Genomic DNA, 17,122 nt, shown 5'->3' on the forward strand with positions numbered 1-17,122 from the left:
ACAGACACAGGGAGAACGTAGACAGCGCCGGATTCAAATCCAGTTCGCTGGCAATGAAATAGAATTACGTTAGTTGCTACGTTAACCATGCTGCCCAAAAATTTTAAAAAAGAGATTATATTTCTCTGCTTGTCCTACACCACCCTTTGATTGCACGTCAGCTGGCTGAAGAAGAGCTTTTTGTTTGAAGCTGTGATGTTACGTCTGCTTTGTTCATGAATGAGTGAGTCAAACACCAGACTAAGTCGAAATCAAGGTTCTTTGTTCTTTATTGCCGGATTGTAACACTTGCAACTAACAGTGTTAGTTGGAGAAGGCGCATTCTGCCGTTATCAGCAAGTGGTGTTTTTTATATACCTTAGGATACGTACTTAGTAAATTATCATACCATGACATTGTCCAATGAATAAACTGTTGCTGTCCCTCTCTGCTAGCCTCCTGCACATCAATTTGTCATCCCCACTCTTATCTTGAGAGTACAAGGTCACAACTGCATCTTGTTACGGCCCAGCACTAGGTGACTCCCTCTACATTCCCAGCTCATGATGTTTTTAACCTAACAGTGACTACGTTAAACACGGGATCACAGGGCTGAGTGGTCCTGCACTCATATTGTAAAATCAGTACATTTTAAACTGTTCATTGTTGGTTTTAATTGCACGTTTTATTTTTTAAACTTCTAGTCGATGCTGATTATATTTCATTGGCTGGTTTACAGATACAATGACAATAAAGTGAAGCATCACTGTAACTTAATCAGTCATCAAGCCGTGAAAGGATTAGGTTGCAAGCATCTTTCAGCGAAAAAACAGTGTGTCTGAAGATGAAGTAAAGAATTGGAGGATGCTTGATCAAAATAGTTAATTGTTCCACACTGCAGTAGTGATTGAAGAAAATGCTGCCCAAATGACTGTGGTGATCACGGCAATTTAGCTGGTAAGAATCAATGAAATAGTTTCAGTGCAGACAGATGGGCAGAAGGGTATAGAGTCATCTTGATCTGCCAGAGGCAAATCTCATCTTTTTTTGTGCAGTCGTCAAGGTCATAGTAGAGATGTCATATTAAATAGCAGCACCAAAACTTTACATCTCTAAGAGCAAAGTGATATGTTCACCCACTACACTACAAAATTCATACATAGCATTTGAAATGCGTCCTTTCCTACCAGTACACCCCAAAAGCAAATCTCCAGACCTTGCCCAGCATCTCCAGACCTTGCCCAGCATCTCCAGACCTTGCCCAGCATCTCCAGACCTTGCCCAGCATCTCCAGACCTTGCCCAGCATCTCCAGACCTTGCCCAGCATCTCCAGACCTTGCCCAGCATCTCCAGACCTTGCCCAGCATCTCCAGACCTTGCCCAGCATCTCCAGACCTTGCCCAGCATCTCCAGACCTTGCCCAGCATCTCCAGACCTTGCCCAGCATCTCCAGACCTTGCCCAGCATCTCCAGACCTTGCCCAGCATCTCCAGACCTTGCCCAGCATCTCCAGACCTTGCCCAGCATCTCCAGACCTTGCCCAGCATCTCCAGACCTTGCCCAGCATCTCCAGACCTTGCCCAGCATCTCCAGACCTTGCCCAGCATCTCCAGACCTTGCCCAGCATCTCCAGACCTTGCCCAGCATCTCCAGACCTTGCCCAGCATCTCCAGACCTTGCCCAGCATCTCCAGACCTTGCCCAGCATCTCCAGACCTTGCCCAGCATCTCCAGACCTTGCCCAGCATCTCCAGACCTTGCCCAGCATCTCCAGACCTTGCCCAGCATCTCCAGACCTTGCCCAGCATCTCCAGACCTTGCCCAGCATCTCCAGACCTTGCCCAGCATCTCCAGACCTTGCCCAGCATCTCCAGACCTTGCCCAGCATCTCCAGACCTTGCCCAGCATCTCCAGACCTTGCCCAGCATCTCCAGACCTTGCCCAGCATCTCCAGACCTTGCCCAGCATCTCCAGACCTTGCCCAGCATCTCCAGACCTTGCCCAGCATCTCCAGACCTTGCCCAGCATCTCCAGACCTTGCCCAGCATCTCCAGACCTTGCCCAGCATCTCCAGACCTTGCCCAGCATCTCCAGACCTTGCCCAGCATCTCCAGACCTTGCCCAGCATCTCCAGACCTTGCCCAGCATCTCCAGACCTTGCCCAGCATCTCCAGACCTTGCCCAGCATCTCCAGACCTTGCCCAGCATCTCCAGACCTTGCCCAGCATCTCCAGACCTTGCCCAGCATCTCCAGACCTTGCCCAGCATCTCCAGACCTTGCCCAGCATCTCCAGACCTTGCCCAGCATCTCCAGACCTTGCCCAGCATCTCCAGACCTTGCCCAGCATCTCCAGACCTTGCCCAGCATCTCCAGACCTTGCCCAGCATCTCCAGACCTTGCCCAGCATCTCCAGACCTTGCCCAGCATCTCCAGACCTTGCCCAGCATCTCCAGACCTTGCCCAGCATCTCCAGACCTTGCCCAGCATCTCCAGACCTTGCCCAGCATCTCCAGACCTTGCCCAGCATCTCCAGACCTTGCCCAGCATCTCCAGACCTTGCCCAGCATCTCCAGACCTTGCCCAGCATCTCCAGACCTTGCCCAGCATCTCCAGACCTTGCCCAGCATCTCCAGACCTTGCCCAGCATCTCCAGACCTTGCCCAGCATCTCCAGACCTTGCCCAGCATCTCCAGACCTTGCCCAGCATCTCCAGACCTTGCCCAGCATCTCCAGACCTTGCCCAGCATCTCCAGACCTTGCCCAGCATCTCCAGACCTTGCCCAGCATCTCCAGACCTTGCCCAGCATCTCCAGACCTTGCCCAGCATCTCCAGACCTTGCCCAGCATCTCCAGACCTTGCCCAGCATCTCCAGACCTTGCCCAGCATCTCCAGACCTTGCCCAGCATCTCCAGACCTTGCCCAGCATCTCCAGACCTTGCCCAGCATCTCCAGACCTTGCCCAGCATCTCCAGACCTTGCCCAGCATCTCCAGACCTTGCCCAGCATCTCCAGACCTTGCCCAGCATCTCCAGACCTTGCCCAGCATCTCCAGACCTTGCCCAGCATCTCCAGACCTTGCCCAGCATCTCCAGACCTTGCCCAGCATCTCCAGACCTTGCCCAGCATCTCCAGACCTTGCCCAGCATCTCCAGACCTTGCCCAGCATCTCCAGACCTTGCCCAGCATCTCCAGACCTTGCCCAGCATCTCCAGACCTTGCCCAGCATCTCCAGACCTTGCCCAGCATCTCCAGACCTTGCCCAGCATCTCCAGACCTTGCCCAGCATCTCCAGACCTTGCCCAGCATCTCCAGACCTTGCCCAGCATCTCCAGACCTTGCCCAGCATCTCCAGACCTTGCCCAGCATCTCCAGACCTTGCCCAGCATCTCCAGACCTTGCCCAGCATCTCCAGACCTTGCCCAGCATCTCCAGACCTTGCCCAGCATCTCCAGACCTTGCCCAGCATCTCCAGACCTTGCCCAGCATCTCCAGACCTTGCCCAGCATCTCCAGACCTTGCCCAGCATCTCCAGACCTTGCCCAGCATCTCCAGACCTTGCCCAGCATCTCCAGACCTTGCCCAGCATCTCCAGACCTTGCCCAGCATCTCCAGACCTTGCCCAGCATCTCCAGACCTTGCCCAGCATCTCCAGACCTTGCCCAGCATCTCCAGACCTTGCCCAGCATCTCCAGACCTTGCCCAGCATCTCCAGACCTTGCCCAGCATCTCCAGACCTTGCCCAGCATCTCCAGACCTTGCCCAGCATCTCCAGACCTTGCCCAGCATCTCCAGACCTTGCCCAGCATCTCCAGACCTTGCCCAGCATCTCCAGACCTTGCCCAGCATCTCCAGACCTTGCCCAGCATCTCCAGACCTTGCCCAGCATCTCCAGACCTTGCCCAGCATCTCCAGACCTTGCCCAGCATCTCCAGACCTTGCCCAGCATCTCCAGACCTTGCCCAGCATCTCCAGACCTTGCCCAGCATCTCCAGACCTTGCCCAGCATCTCCAGACCTTGCCCAGCATCTCCAGACCTTGCCCAGCATCTCCAGACCTTGCCCAGCATCTCCAGACCTTGCCCAGCATCTCCAGACCTTGCCCAGCATCTCCAGACCTTGCCCAGCATCTCCAGACCTTGCCCAGCATCTCCAGACCTTGCCCAGCATCTCCAGACCTTGCCCAGCATCTCCAGACCTTGCCCAGCATCTCCAGACCTTGCCCAGCATCTCCAGACCTTGCCCAGCATCTCCAGACCTTGCCCAGCATCTCCAGACCTTGCCCAGCATCTCCAGACCTTGCCCAGCATCTCCAGACCTTGCCCAGCATCTCCAGACCTTGCCCAGCATCTCCAGACCTTGCCCAGCATCTCCAGACCTTGCCCAGCATCTCCAGACCTTGCCCAGCATCTCCAGACCTTGCCCAGCATCTCCAGACCTTGCCCAGCATCTCCAGACCTTGCCCAGCATCTCCAGACCTTGCCCAGCATCTCCAGACCTTGCCCAGCATCTCCAGACCTTGCCCAGCATCTCCAGACCTTGCCCAGCATCTCCAGACCTTGCCCAGCATCTCCAGACCTTGCCCAGCATCTCCAGACCTTGCCCAGCATCTCCAGACCTTGCCCAGCATCTCCAGACCTTGCCCAGCATCTCCAGACCTTGCCCAGCATCTCCAGACCTTGCCCAGCATCTCCAGACCTTGCCCAGCATCTCCAGACCTTGCCCAGCATCTCCAGACCTTGCCCAGCATCTCCAGACCTTGCCCAGCATCTCCAGACCTTGCCCAGCATCTCCAGACCTTGCCCAGCATCTCCAGACCTTGCCCAGCATCTCCAGACCTTGCCCAGCATCTCCAGACCTTGCCCAGCATCTCCAGACCTTGCCCAGCATCTCCAGACCTTGCCCAGCATCTCCAGACCTTGCCCAGCATCTCCAGACCTTGCCCAGCATCTCCAGACCTTGCCCAGCATCTCCAGACCTTGCCCAGCATCTCCAGACCTTGCCCAGCATCTCCAGACCTTGCCCAGCATCTCCAGACCTTGCCCAGCATCTCCAGACCTTGCCCAGCATCTCCAGACCTTGCCCAGCATCTCCAGACCTTGCCCAGCATCTCCAGACCTTGCCCAGCATCTCCAGACCTTGCCCAGCATCTCCAGACCTTGCCCAGCATCTCCAGACCTTGCCCAGCATCTCCAGACCTTGCCCAGCATCTCCAGACCTTGCCCAGCATCTCCAGACCTTGCCCAGCATCTCCAGACCTTGCCCAGCATCTCCAGACCTTGCCCAGCATCTCCAGACCTTGCCCAGCATCTCCAGACCTTGCCCAGCATCTCCAGACCTTGCCCAGCATCTCCAGACCTTGCCCAGCATCTCCAGACCTTGCCCAGCATCTCCAGACCTTGCCCAGCATCTCCAGACCTTGCCCAGCATCTCCAGACCTTGCCCAGCATCTCCAGACCTTGCCCAGCATCTCCAGACCTTGCCCAGCATCTCCAGACCTTGCCCAGCATCTCCAGACCTTGCCCAGCATCTCCAGACCTTGCCCAGCATCTCCAGACCTTGCCCAGCATCTCCAGACCTTGCCCAGCATCTCCAGACCTTGCCCAGCATCTCCAGACCTTGCCCAGCATCTCCAGACCTTGCCCAGCATCTCCAGACCTTGCCCAGCATCTCCAGACCTTGCCCAGCATCTCCAGACCTTGCCCAGCATCTCCAGACCTTGCCCAGCATCTCCAGACCTTGCCCAGCATCTCCAGACCTTGCCCAGCATCTCCAGACCTTGCCCAGCATCTCCAGACCTTGCCCAGCATCTCCAGACCTTGCCCAGCATCTCCAGACCTTGCCCAGCATCTCCAGACCTTGCCCAGCATCTCCAGACCTTGCCCAGCATCTCCAGACCTTGCCCAGCATCTCCAGACCTTGCCCAGCATCTCCAGACCTTGCCCAGCATCTCCAGACCTTGCCCAGCATCTCCAGACCTTGCCCAGCATCTCCAGACCTTGCCCAGCATCTCCAGACCTTGCCCAGCATCTCCAGACCTTGCCCAGCATCTCCAGACCTTGCCCAGCATCTCCAGACCTTGCCCAGCATCTCCAGACCTTGCCCAGCATCTCCAGACCTTGCCCAGCATCTCCAGACCTTGCCCAGCATCTCCAGACCTTGCCCAGCATCTCCAGACCTTGCCCAGCATCTCCAGACCTTGCCCAGCATCTCCAGACCTTGCCCAGCATCTCCAGACCTTGCCCAGCATCTCCAGACCTTGCCCAGCATCTCCAGACCTTGCCCAGCATCTCCAGACCTTGCCCAGCATCTCCAGACCTTGCCCAGCATCTCCAGACCTTGCCCAGCATCTCCAGACCTTGCCCAGCATCTCCAGACCTTGCCCAGCATCTCCAGACCTTGCCCAGCATCTCCAGACCTTGCCCAGCATCTCCAGACCTTGCCCAGCATCTCCAGACCTTGCCCAGCATCTCCAGACCTTGCCCAGCATCTCCAGACCTTGCCCAGCATCTCCAGACCTTGCCCAGCATCTCCAGACCTTGCCCAGCATCTCCAGACCTTGCCCAGCATCTCCAGACCTTGCCCAGCATCTCCAGACCTTGCCCAGCATCTCCAGACCTTGCCCAGCATCTCCAGACCTTGCCCAGCATCTCCAGACCTTGCCCAGCATCTCCAGACCTTGCCCAGCATCTCCAGACCTTGCCCAGCATCTCCAGACCTTGCCCAGCATCTCCAGACCTTGCCCAGCATCTCCAGACCTTGCCCAGCATCTCCAGACCTTGCCCAGCATCTCCAGACCTTGCCCAGCATCTCCAGACCTTGCCCAGCATCTCCAGACCTTGCCCAGCATCTCCAGACCTTGCCCAGCATCTCCAGACCTTGCCCAGCATCTCCAGACCTTGCCCAGCATCTCCAGACCTTGCCCAGCATCTCCAGACCTTGCCCAGCATCTCCAGACCTTGCCCAGCATCTCCAGACCTTGCCCAGCATCTCCAGACCTTGCCCAGCATCTCCAGACCTTGCCCAGCATCTCCAGACCTTGCCCAGCATCTCCAGACCTTGCCCAGCATCTCCAGACCTTGCCCAGCATCTCCAGACCTTGCCCAGCATCTCCAGACCTTGCCCAGCATCTCCAGACCTTGCCCAGCATCTCCAGACCTTGCCCAGCATCTCCAGACCTTGCCCAGCATCTCCAGACCTTGCCCAGCATCTCCAGACCTTGCCCAGCATCTCCAGACCTTGCCCAGCATCTCCAGACCTTGCCCAGCATCTCCAGACCTTGCCCAGCATCTCCAGACCTTGCCCAGCATCTCCAGACCTTGCCCAGCATCTCCAGACCTTGCCCAGCATCTCCAGACCTTGCCCAGCATCTCCAGACCTTGCCCAGCATCTCCAGACCTTGCCCAGCATCTCCAGACCTTGCCCAGCATCTCCAGACCTTGCCCAGCATCTCCAGACCTTGCCCAGCATCTCCAGACCTTGCCCAGCATCTCCAGACCTTGCCCAGCATCTCCAGACCTTGCCCAGCATCTCCAGACCTTGCCCAGCATCTCCAGACCTTGCCCAGCATCTCCAGACCTTGCCCAGCATCTCCAGACCTTGCCCAGCATCTCCAGACCTTGCCCAGCATCTCCAGACCTTGCCCAGCATCTCCAGACCTTGCCCAGCATCTCCAGACCTTGCCCAGCATCTCCAGACCTTGCCCAGCATCTCCAGACCTTGCCCAGCATCTCCAGACCTTGCCCAGCATCTCCAGACCTTGCCCAGCATCTCCAGACCTTGCCCAGCATCTCCAGACCTTGCCCAGCATCTCCAGACCTTGCCCAGCATCTCCAGACCTTGCCCAGCATCTCCAGACCTTGCCCAGCATCTCCAGATGTGTGCTCAGCCAACAGCTCTACTCATTATACACCCTTCACTGTGTGGCCAGACACAATTCCAATGCCATCTTCATCTTTGCCAACGACTCCACAGTTATTGGCAGAATCACCAACAGCAATGAGGAAGCGGACAGGAGGGAAATAGATCAGCTCATTGAATGGTGTAACAACAGCAGCCTTTTAAAAAAATTTTTTTAATTTTTCACACTATGAACCATATCAACCAAAATATGTACAAACATTTCTCATTAAATTTACACAGTGGTCTTTTCTCTTTTTTTTTCCCTTTCCCTCCCTCCCCTCTACCCACCCCTCTCCAAAACCCATAAATATTCAACATATACAATACAATAAAACCATAAAACAATATTTTCACACAAAGGAAAATAAACAAGAAAAATGCATCATCTATTTATTACACACTGAATCTAGTCGTTTTGTCTTATCATTTTCATTCTCATTTTAGGGGATGGAGGTCGTAGGCAAACTCTCTCTGATACGTTCCATGTTCCAAATTTGTTCAAACATTGTGACTTTATTTTTTTAATTATATGTTATTTTTTCCAATGGAATACATTTATTCATTATCATTTTCTGCAATGATTTAACCATAAATTTGGCTACTTTATTCTTTTTAACTTGTCTTTTGTCCAGTTTTATCCAACATTGGGTCCAAATTAAGGTTAAAATCCCCTCCTATCAATATATTTCCTTGTGTGTCTGCAATCTTCAAAAAAATATCCTGCATAAACATTTGATCCTCTTCGTTAGGCACATATATATTGAGCAAATTCCAAAATTCTGAGTATATCTGACACTTTATCATTGCATACCTTCCTGCCGGATCTATTACTTCCTCCTCTATTTTGATTGGTACATTTTCGTTAACTAGTATGGCTACACCTCTAGCTTTTGAATTATAGGATGCTGCTGTTACGTGTCCTACCCAGTCTCTCTTTAATTTGTTATGTTCTGCTTCAGTTAGATGCGTTTCCTGCAAAAATGCTATATTTTTTTCCTTCTTCAATAAATTTAGTAGCCTCTTCCTTTTAATTTGGTTATGTATTCCATTAATGTTTATAGTCATATAGTTCAACGTGGCCATCTTATATCTTGCATACATCTCTTTTCTACCTCTTTGCCGCCTCCATCCCCTTTTCATTTCTTAGTTTTCTCTTATTACACTTAATGTACAACAACACATTTAAGACATAAAGTACCCCCACAGTTCCCACTTCCACTAATACCTTAACCCCAAAAGTTCTCCCCCTCTCTGAGTTGCCCCATATCCCTTGCCAGGCAACCGCAACTCCCCTTTTCATTTGGTTTGCGATCTTGTTCGCAGCGTCAACTGATTTTGCAGTGACGGTTATTCCCCCCCTACCCAACCCGCTCCAGAAAACACTTTTAAAAAAAAACCATATTACAAAGCTCTCTCTCTCTTCTTTTTTCCCTCTTTAGTTCTTTACATATACATTGTTTTTACATCTTGCACTTTCACTGGATCCGAGAACAGTCTGTTTTGCTCCACGGGTATAAATATTTTAAGCACTGCTGGATGTCTTGATATGAATTTGTAACCTTTTTTTCCATAAAGTTGATTTTGCTGTATTAAACTCCTTCCTCCTCTTAGAGTTCAAAACTTATGTCTGAGTAAAAAAATATTTTTTGACCCTTATACCAATGGTTTCTTATCTTCTCTAATTTTATTCCTTGCCCGTTCCAGTATATTTTCTCTTGTCATGTATCTCAAAGATTTTACTAAGATGGATCTTGGTTTTTGATGTGCCTGTGGTTTCGGAGCTAATGCTCTGTGAGCCCTTTCTATTTTCATTTCTTCCTGCATTTCTGTTATTCCCAGGACCTTCAGGATCCATCCTTTGATAAATTCCTTTATGTCTGTGCCTTCTTCACCCTCCTTCAGGCCCACTATTTTCATGTTGTTTCACCTACTATAATTTTCCAACATATCAATTTTCTGAGATAACAACTCTTGTGTCTCTTTAATTTTTTTGTCACTTACTTCCAATTTTTCTCTTAAGTCATTTACTTCCATTTCTACAGCCGTTTCCCACTCTTCCACATACTCTACTCTTTTCCCTATTTCTGTCATTACCAGTTCTAACCTTTGCATTTTATCTTCTGTTCTTTTCATTTTCCTTTTAATTGCATTAAATTCTAATGATAACCATTCTTTTAGTGATCTAATTTGTTCTTCAAAAAAGACTATCTATATTCTGTTCATCAGTTTTACCTTCTATTTCTCTTTGTCCATCAGTTTTACCTTCCATTTCTCTGTGAGGATCTTGGTCTTCTTCTTCCTCTTCTTCTGTGTCTGTACCTGTGTTTGTGTCTTCTTCTCTTCTTTGTGTCTCTGTCTCTTCTGTTTTTCCTGATGAGCTGCTTGTATCTCTTTGTCGGGCCTCTTGTTGCTGGTCCTCCCTTCCTGGGCTGCTCATCTGTTGTTCCTTGCCCTCCAGCTGAGAGCCCTGGTAGCGGGCGTCCCTCAGCTGCTCGCTCTGTGACAGCCTGCTCCTCTGCTGAGGCCCCCTCCCGCCGGTGTCCTCTTTCTCCTTTGATTGCGCAGTTGCGCACTTTTGTTTGGCTCTGAGAGCCATTTTTGTAGTGCACCGGCTGGTGGGTCGTGACTCCGCAGAGCAGGCACTGACCTCGAGGGTCGGGCGCTCCTCGTCACCACAGAGTCCTGTTCCTTCGTGCAGGTAAGGCCTTCTTTCTTCTCCGGCGACTTTTTAAACTTTTTTTCCCAGTTGTTCTTACTTTCTCCTTCTTGGAAACCATCTCCTTTCTCTTCTCTGTATCTTTACCTTCTATTTCTTATATTCTACTTTTGTTATACTTTGCTTTTTCCTAACTTTTTTCCTGGAGAGGGCTGGTTTTCCCCAACCAGCCACTACTCCATCACGTGACTCCTTCTACACCAGCAGCCTTGAGGTCAACGTCAGCAAAACCAAGAGGTGATTGTGGACTTCAGGAGGAAGACGGGAACACAACCCTGTCCTCATCGAGGGCTCATTAGTGGAGAGGGTCAAGAACCTCAAATTCCTGGGTCAATGTCTCCAAGGATCTGTCCAGAAGCCTTCATGTTCATTGCGTAAAAGGTATAGGATGAAAAATCCTTAGCCTAGTCTGAGGGAGGAGTGTGATGGTTTCTCTAGGCTATGGAAAACTGCAGCTTTAATTTCTTGAATAAAAGTTTGTCATCAAACAATTTTTTAAAAAAAGCTATGTTGATGCAATCATAAAAGAAGGCTCGCCAGCAGATATACTTTATGAGATGTCTGAGGAGTTTGGGTATGTCACCAAAGATTCTTGTAAATTTCTACTGCTTGGTATGAAGGTGCCAAATCTCTGAAAAGACAAGAATAAACTCCAGAGGGTTGTTAACTTGGCCTATGACATCACAGGTACTAGACTCCACTCCATTGAGGGCATCTACATGAGGTGGTGTCTTAAAAAAAAAAAGCAGCCTCTATCCTCAAAGACCCCCATCACCCAGGCCATGACCTCTTCTCTCAGCTATGATCGAGGAAAAGGTACAGGAGCCTCAAGACAAGCACTCAGCAGCACAAGGACAGCTTCTTCCCCGCTACCATCAGATTCCTGAAAAATCAATGAACCAAAGACACGGCCTTACTTTTTGTGCATTGTTATTGTTTTTATTTTATTTTTATAGTAATGTCATAAGATGGCTATAATATGCAGGTTTGCTCTATGATGCTACCGCAAAATACTAAATTTTATGACTTGTTCATGACAATAAATCCTGATTCTGATTTATCACTTTCTCCAAAATTCTATTTTGCATCTTTATTTGCCCACTTCGCTGATGCTCATTACACAACTCCAAATATTGTTTCATTTTTCTCAAATTGCTCATATACAAATATACAGATGAATAACAAACAGTAAAGATAAGTCAGTACATATACAGTCAATTTCCTGTTCTTTGGTTTCTGTTCTCTACCATAGCTGTTCCTCTACACCAGGGGTGTCAAACTCAAATTCACAGAGGGCCAAAATTAAAAACTTGGACTAAGTCGTGGGCTAAACTAAATATTTATTGAAAATTTTCAACAACATCTACATGTTTTCTCTTCTTTCAACATGAAATGTTAAACTTTTTCTTATTAAAATAAATGTTTAATAATAGTTTTGGTTAAACTCTTTACAGAAGAAGCATTAACAAATGAGAAATAAAATATTCAATAAATAATATTTCTCTATAGCCTTTAAGCTCCTTTTAAATGTATTTTTTTTTCACAAGCCAACAAGTCAAAAAAATAACAACTTGCTTCAATAAAAATTCAATCTTTCAACTATGAACAGTCCAAAGTTAACCAAAGAAAATATTAATCCAAGCTTAGCTTGCTACACTGTGATTTACTTGGATGCACCTGGGTCTAAACCAGATACTTGGCATCTCTTCTTAGATGCAAGTTCATCAAACTCTGGGGTCAGAGTTTGCCTCCCACCTGTCTTGAAAGGTCCTGTTTTCTGTCTTTTGTTTGGCCATTTTCCGTAAGGGGTTTATTACGTGTGAGTTGGGCGACAGGTCGCAGGTGCTGATGAAAGTAAAGAGAGGAGGTGGGGGCGATTAGCGGGCCGGCGCCAATGCATTTGCAAAGCATTCTGGGATTTGTAGTATTAGCTGTGCATGCACTATACTGGCACGGCGGCCAGCGGGCCAGCTCTAATACATATTTGATATGATCTTGCGGGCCAAATATAATTATATCACAGGCCAAATTTGGCCCGCGGGCCTGAGTTTGACATGTGTGCTCTACACTATTCCTTTTAAAAATTCAAACGATGAACCTGCACATTTTCCATACTCTACAGTGAACTATTTGAGAAATAAATTAATGCAATTAAGCATTTTACAAATCTACACTGTTTCTGATTAACATAATCCATTCCAATAATTCAGTCATTTATATTTGCACTGTGGTTTCCAAACTTTGTCTACAGAGGAAAGATCAACTCAAAATGAATATACTGGCTTGTCTTTTCCTTCTCAAAAACAAGACATGTAAAGAATTATCTTAATTCATTATGAACACTGCAAGTGAATGCTTGATTTTATTAACTGTTGTGAACTACAATGCAAGCACTGAAAAGCAGCCAGCAGCAAGAGAAAATTTTAGAACGAAAGATTAAAGAACAACATCATAAACACACGACACAGCAATAAACAGATGCAAGTCATCTGATGATTCATTTCTTAACCAACTTGTATAACAGGGGTGGGCAACCTTTTTTAAAAACTCACATTCCATCTTAAGCAATCCCTATGCTATAGGTGTTCTGTGATTAGTAAGGCTTGAAGAGGTATGTGAGTGAGAACAAAAGGTTTGAAAACCACCGTTTTAATCGTACCTCATTGACTCGTTATGTGCACGGTTTCATAACTCCAAAGGAAATGGGCCAATGACAATTTTCCTCAAGCAAAATATTTCAGTAACAACTGGTCTCGAGCAGTGGTTCTCAACCTTCCCTTCCCACTCACATACCACCTGAAGCAATCCTTACCAATGACAGAACACTTATGGCAAAGGGAATAAAGGTGGAATGCAAGTTTAAAAAAGGTTCCCCACCCCTGTTATATAGGAAGCTCATGAATAGCTTCCCCCATTCCCTACACTGCATCGAGAATAGTAAGTAAAAATATCACACATTTTGGGACAATGCAAGACAAATCCGTTTTTATAATTAGTGCCTTGTTAACTTAAACAGAGACAAAGACAGATGCTGTCCTATTTCTCTTCAACTAGTTGGAGCACTGTGACTCCAAAGACCCCTTGCTCTTCTCGCACATCTGTGGATCTCAAACTCGATTTCTACTCACATACCACTTCAAGTAATCCCTATGCCATAGGTGCTCGGTGATCAGTAAGGGATTAATGTTTGAGAACCACTGCCCTTGACCCAATTGTTATTGAAATAGTTTGTCGTTGGCCCATTTCCTCTGGTGTTATAAAACAGTGCACATAACAAGTCATTGGATCCTGTAAAAGAAGTTACCTTTTGTCAGCAAACTGCAAGTAAGCATATTAGCAGTACAAATTCAATTAATCAATTACAATTGTGTCTATGGTCCACTGTCTCACAGACTGATGGGCCCGCTCAACTAACATTGAAATACTCGGTAGTTAGTTCAGATGTCATTTTATAGAAAATGGTGGAAATGTTAAACAGATCCAGCCACACCCTTGGGATGAGAAACAGAAAACAACGTTCAACTGAAAAGGAGATAAAGCCACTTGTAAAACTGCAGGGAGGGCAAAGTCCCAGATAGGGAAAAATTGGGCTGACCAGGAAGACAGGCTGTCTACAAGGAAACTTGGTCAATGAGTGAGTGTGGGTAGTTAGAAGAAGAGAACATGGACAAAATAATGTGGCAGTTCCAAAATGCAGAGAACAAGCCCAGTAGGTCAATGAAAAGAATGCTGAGCTAATATTACAGATGGATAATGGATAGAGTACGAAATCAAGATATCTCAAGTTAAAGGACTCAATACCACGGGTACAATGCGCCAAGACAGAGAGTGAATTACTGCTCCTCAAGCTTGTCAGAGTAGGAGTGGGGTGAGAAATTAAAGTGGCAGTCAATAGGAAGCTCAGATCAAAGATTGTTAATCACAAATAGGAAGGTATAGCTTGAGCACAGACCAAGGGTTCATGACTACAGTTTTGATCTGGAAGAAGCAAGTGGGGTTGAAGGAGAGTTGGTTCAATGTGAGAACAAGTTCAACAAGGTAATGACTTTTCCCAAACACATTAGAAGCCATCAGCAATTACTTCCAGTAGACACAAAATGGTGCCAACTATGTTCAGAGTTCAAGCAGCTTTGGGTAAAAGAAGCAAATGGGTCCTTCAATTAAGTGTTTCAAAATAAAAGAATTGCAAATAAACACCAGAAGGCATCAAACATACACATTTGCCCTTAATGTGTCAAGAGTATATTTCAAAAAATTCAACTAAACAGGCAAATCATAATTTTTTTTAATATATAAATCAACCACATGAAACTATACAATTGTTTGAAATTTCTTAGTATTGACTTTCACAAAGTATGTGCCTCCGTTGAGCTGGAAACAAGTAGGTTGTCGACTCTTACCTACTTGCAGTGGATGTCCATTTGTTACACATTTGTACAATTATCAAAAATGTAAAGGCCAAAACTCACCAGTTACATGCTGCGATGGGCTTTTACAGCGGTTCTTATGCGTTTTGTCAGGATTTGTTCGAAAGGGGTCACCGTCACTGCCACCTGAAGCCATGGTGCAGCCCAGGGAGCCAAGCAGGTGCAATTTGCCTTTTCAAATAAAAAAGGCTACAAGTGAATACAAGAGAAACATCTGCCTCCTCTTTCTATTATATTCCTCACTTCCATTCAAGTCGCAGAGGACAGGAGACAAGCAAAATAATGTAACCGAGACTCATGAAAACAAATTTATAAACATGGACACTGATGAGCATTACTGCAAGCCTGTTCCAAACTAATGAATAGATGGCTAAAACTCAATCTAGCTTCAGTTAGAAACAGCCACTGGTGATAAATATACCAGCACAAAAGGACAATTCAGCAGTAAGCAAATATCAGTTTTTCTCCAAGGGTTGTTGTAAAATATTTTATACTTTGAATATACAAATACACTACCCAAAAAAAATTGCAATCCTATCACAAATCCAGTGATCAAAGGATAGAACAGCATTGTTTTTCCAACTCCATGTATTGAAAATCTCCACTTCAACTGTCCAGTGGTTTTTCTCAATTACATTCCTCATATCCCAATGTCATAATTCCTTGATGTTTATTAAAAGGACACATTTTAAAAAGATATTGTACCTTGAGCTCCATTTCAAATTTTTGTATTTCTGCAAATCTATTTAAAAATACACAACTTCCAAAAATCAGACTACTGGTAATTATAGACGGCTTAATGTTAGAACAATCAATTTTGTGTCCCACTCCCGCAGTGACATGTCTCTTCATGATCTCACGTACTGCCAAACCAGGGCCATCCACAAATTGGAGGAGCAACTCCTAATATTTTATCTGGCCACTCTCCAACCAGATAGCATTAACATAGACTTCTCTGGTTTCTGCTAGATCACTTCCGGTTCTCCCTCTCTTCCCCATCACTTGGTCTCCTTTCCTCCAGCTCTCCACCCCTTTCTTTCTATTCACAGAGCCATCCTCCCTCCCCACTGTTTGTTGTTGTGCCCTGTCTTATCCACCTCTTGCCTGTGGGCCTCTGCTCCACCCCCTGCATCTTGCTCATACTTTGAAGGGCTTAGGCTATATAAAGTACACTGTTTGACCAGCTGAGTTTCACCAGCATTGTGTTTTCACAATTAAGCTCTGTCAACTCTCCTCCACTTCCCCCATAACACTGCAAACATTTTCCTTTCATATACTTAGTTGCCCATTGAAATCTACCTGGCATTGCTGACTCCAACCACTTGTCATGTACAAAATAAGATCTTAAAGATATTTTATCTTTTTCTGCATTCATTTTCATTTATCGGTCACTGTCCTCAACTACTAACTTTCTACTTACTTTGTCCATGTCCATCATGGTTCCAAATACCTTCATCACATCTCCTCTCAATCTGTTTACTCCCATGAGAAAAATACAAGTGCTTCCAGTTTATCCACTTCACTTCTTGGAATTATTGTGGTAATTCTTTTGTACAACCTATTCCTGATCTCCAAATTTAGTCACAATACTTCAGCTGCAATGGAACCATCTTTTGTTTTGAGAATAAAATGAGCTTCAATGCAATTTCCATGCTCTTGTACCGTGCTTCTATGAACAAAGCAGGCCTGTGCTTTAAAAAAAACCTCAACAAGAAAGTCTGAAAGATGCTCGGGTTGAGGGCAATATACAAACATGCTGGAGAGACTCAGCAGGTCACGCAACATTCAAGAGAAGGGTAATAAATGTTGAGCCTGAGCCCTTTGTCAGGTATATGGAAGCCCAACCTGCTGAGTTTCTCTAGCACATTGGTTATTGCACTTAAACTTCTTTAATCATTTCTTAAGAAATGCAGTAAAACTGATAATCTGCTATCTCACCAGTTCAAAAGTGGCTTGCTGTCCACTTGCTGGAGCCCAAGTTTCCACATTCCATTTCAACTCATTCAATTCAGTGAAGAGCTTAGAAAAACTGTGTAATCTAGAAAAAGTGAATTAAAAGGGAGGTGGGATATTAATAAAAATATCAATGTCCACAAAATG

At 47.0% G+C, this 17,122-nt stretch overlaps 1 protein-coding gene across 15 annotated transcripts in view; it reads right to left on the reverse strand.

Annotated features, from left to right (window-relative positions):
- LOC138764985 (bcl-2 homologous antagonist/killer-like) overlaps positions 1–17,122 on the reverse strand; it is a 48,150-nt gene that overhangs the window by 19,154 nt on the left and 11,874 nt on the right. For 8 of the 15 annotated variants that reach the window (XM_069941539.1, XM_069941538.1, XM_069941528.1 and 5 more), the window contains one exon: positions 15,065–15,193. The exons of 1 other annotated variant lie outside the window; for it this stretch is intronic. In XM_069941539.1, the coding sequence (XP_069797640.1) occupies positions 15,065–15,193 (129 nt within the window). Of the gene's footprint in view, positions 1–15,064; positions 15,194–16,960; positions 17,061–17,122 lie in introns of all 15 variants that reach the window. 6 more of the 15 variants (XM_069941535.1, XM_069941534.1, XM_069941533.1 and 3 more) reach the window with 1 other exon arrangement.

This window comes from Narcine bancroftii, chromosome 5, assembly GCF_036971445.1.
Source record: "Narcine bancroftii isolate sNarBan1 chromosome 5, sNarBan1.hap1, whole genome shotgun sequence".
NCBI lineage: Eukaryota > Metazoa > Chordata > Chondrichthyes > Torpediniformes > Narcinidae > Narcine > Narcine bancroftii.